This window comes from Micropterus salmoides, unplaced genomic scaffold (assembly GCF_014851395.1).
Source record: "Micropterus salmoides isolate LMB-PRFRI ecotype aquatic unplaced genomic scaffold, ASM1485139v1 Ms_hic_scaffold_17, whole genome shotgun sequence".
Taxonomy (NCBI): domain Eukaryota; kingdom Metazoa; phylum Chordata; class Actinopteri; order Centrarchiformes; family Centrarchidae; genus Micropterus; species Micropterus salmoides.
Window position 1 is genome coordinate 4390746 of NW_024040817.1, and position 3218 is coordinate 4393963.

General features: G+C 43.7%; 1 gene segment (V, D, J or C); it reads right to left on the reverse strand.

Moving 5' to 3' along the window:
- Nucleotides 1–1781: 1781 nt before the first annotated feature.
- Nucleotides 1782–2375, reverse strand: LOC119907561. The segment is given in 2 exon segments: nt 1782–2105; nt 2322–2375. Coding segments are annotated over 2 exon segments (372 nt in total).
- Nucleotides 2376–3218: the final 843 nt, after the last annotated feature.

The following is a 3218-nucleotide window of genomic DNA, read 5'->3' on the forward strand; positions in this document are numbered from 1 at the left end:
TCTCTGTACTGGTTTTATTAGATCTTAGTGCTGCATTTGATACCATTGACCATCAGATCCTATTGCAGAGACTGGAACATTTCATTGGCATTAAAGGAACCGCTCTAAGCTGGTTTAAGTCCTATTTATCATATTGATTTCAGTTTGTACATGTTAACGATGAGTCCTCCATGCATGCCAAAGTTAGTCATGGAGTTCCTCAAGGATCTGTCCTCGGACCAATCCTCTTCACTTTATATATGCTTCCTTTAGGCAATATTATCAGGAAACATTCCATAAGCTTTCATTGTTATGCAGATGATACTCAGTTATATCTATCGATCAAGCCAGATGAAACTCATCAGTTAGCTAAACTTCAAATGTGCCTTCAGGATGTTAAAACCTGGATGACCTGTAATTTTCTCATGTTAAACTCAGATAAAACTGAAGTTATTGCTCTGGGGCCTAAGCACCTCCGTGACGCATTATCTAAAGATATAGTTTCCCTGGATGGCATCGCCTTGGCCTCCAGCACCACGGTGAGGAATCTTGGAGTTATCTTTGATCAGGACATGTCGTTTAAGTCTCACATTAAGCAAATTTCAAGGACCGCCTTTTTTCACCTACGTAATATTGCAAAAATCAGGAACATCCTGTCTAAAAATGATGCAGAAAAACTAGTCCATTCATTTGTTACTTCTAGGCTGGATTACTGCAATTCCTTATTATCAGGCTGCTCGAAAAAGTCCATTAAGACTCTTCAGCTGATCCAGAATGCTGCAGCACGTGTTCTGACAGGAACCAGGAAAAGAGATCACATTTCTCCTGTTTTAGCTTCTTTGCATTGGCTTCCAGTAAAATCCAGAATAGAATTTAAAATCATTCTTCTTACCTACAAAGCTCTTAATGGTCAGGCACCATCTTATCTTAAAGAGCTCATAGTACCTTACTACCCCACCAGAGCACTGCGCTCCCAGAATGCAGGGTTACTTGTGGTTCCTAGAGTCTCCAAAAGTAGACTAGGAGCCAGAGCGTTCAGCTGTCAAGCTCCTCTCCTGTGGAACCAGGTTCCAGTTTGGGTTCAGGAGGCAGACACCATCTCCACATTTAAGAGTAGGCTTAAGACTTTCCTCTTTGATAAAGCTTATAGTTAGGGCTGGCTCAGGTAGTCCTGAACCATCCCTTAGTTATGCTGCTATAGGCCTAGACTGCCGGGGGATTTCCCATGATGCACTGAGCTCCTCTCTCCTCTACTTTCTCTCCCTCTGTATGCAACCTCATCCCATTATTGCATGTTACTAACACAACTTCTCCCCTTTCTGGTAGTCTTGTGCTTTCTCGTCTCTCTCCTCTCTCCTATCACTTCCTGCAGGTTTTCTGGCTCTGGAGCTGTGGAGTCTGGATCTGTGGTTGCGGGTCACCTGCTGCCCCCGTGTTCCTGCTCGACACCCTCTGCTGCAACGACTATTGTTGCTAGTCTTATTGTTATTATTGTTATTATAATCATTAACATTACAATTGTTATCATTAACACTACTATAAATATATGTACCATTTTTCATTTAGTCTATAGCAACATCACCTTCACTGTCTGTACCTCTGTGTGTATATTGTGTAGGCTGCCTCCCTTCTCTCTCTCTCTCTCTCTCTCTCTCTCTCTCTCTCTCTCTCTCCCCATCACCCCCAACCGGCTTGAGGCAGTAGGCTAAATGTTTTTTTATAAACCTCTGTTGTTTTAGTTTCAGTGCAGCTGTTGAGTCAGATCAGTTCCTCTCCAGCTGAGGGAGGTTTTTGTACGACGTTGTATCACTGTGTGAACGGTGTGCTGAGACTCTGCTGACAGTAGTAAACTCCTGAATCTTCAGCCTGAACTCCACTGATGGTCAGAGTGAAGTCAGTCCCAGATCCACTTCCACTAAAACGATCTGGAACTCCAGACTGACGGGTTGTAGCATACCTAATCAGGAGTTTAGGAGCTTCACCAGGTTTCTGAAGGTACCAGTGGAGGTAGCTGTAACCAGAACTAGTAACACTTGTACTGGTTTTACATTTGAGAGAGACAGCCTGTCCTGGAACAACAGACTGAGATCCAGGAGACTGAGTCAGGACGTTTTCTCCTGATGAACCTGGAAAAGATGAAAAAGAGGAGAAGGGTTATTGAGACAAATCCAGCTTGGAGAAAGATGATCAGCATCCAAACAGAAGAGTCTCATTTCTTTAAGATGGAGAACAGATGGAAGAAGGTAAATGCTGCTTGTTTCAGTGTTTCTCCATCACAGCAGAACATCATTGTGGTGAAGCTGGTTGCATCCTGAAGCAAAGTTTTCAGAAGAGAGTCTCACCCTGAACAAGGAGCCCCAGGGTGGCCAGCAGTAGAATCAGTGACATCATCATTGTGCTGCCGGCGTGTCAGTGGCTCTGAAAGGCCTGGACAGCCACTGATCAACACTGGCCTCTTAACGGCTGGGAGCAGAGAGGCAGGACAGATATGCAAACACACAGAGTCAGTGAACTGTAGCTGTCCTCAACATATCATGCTGTTTCCTCCTCACTGCTGGGACAGCTGGCTCACAAACAGGCTATATTTGTGACATGAAAGAACCAAATTAGAAATTTTTCAAATCAAACTTCTGAAGGTTTTAAATTGACCTCAAACTGTCTTTGGGTTGAATTCATACAGCAGAGGGAGGAGGATTCAGACTTAGACAGTCAGGGCACACAGGGACAGTTCAGTCATTTATAGATCAAAGTGAAGATGAAAAAGCTTCCTGGCAGGTCAGAACAGATGTAAGTGAGAATCCCCAGGTGATCAGGAATGTTGCAGTCCCTTCTTATGTATTTGTTGCCATTTAATTTCCCTTCTTCCCATAGATTTTGTCTGAATGTCAGCGTTCCTCTGGGTTGATTTAAAGGATCATTCAGATCACCTGTTGCACAGGGTGTGGGGACTGACTCCTCAACAATGATTGAGAGCAGCTTGGTGATTCTCATTTTAGTAAACCAGGGTGTGATGATGCCCATTCTTGAAAGCATAAGAGAGGTGGGCAACTGCACACCCAGGGCTAGTGAAGTGCTGCAAGAACTGAAGCCTACATGTTGCTACCTGCCACTATGTATAAATTATTTTTTAAAAAGTTTCCTTAGTCATAAATATCTGCCGTGACAGCAAACTGTATGAAGGCAGTCTAAGCTACAATTCGTGCTTGATGACCAGTGGTGTCAAGCACATTAACTCAGAG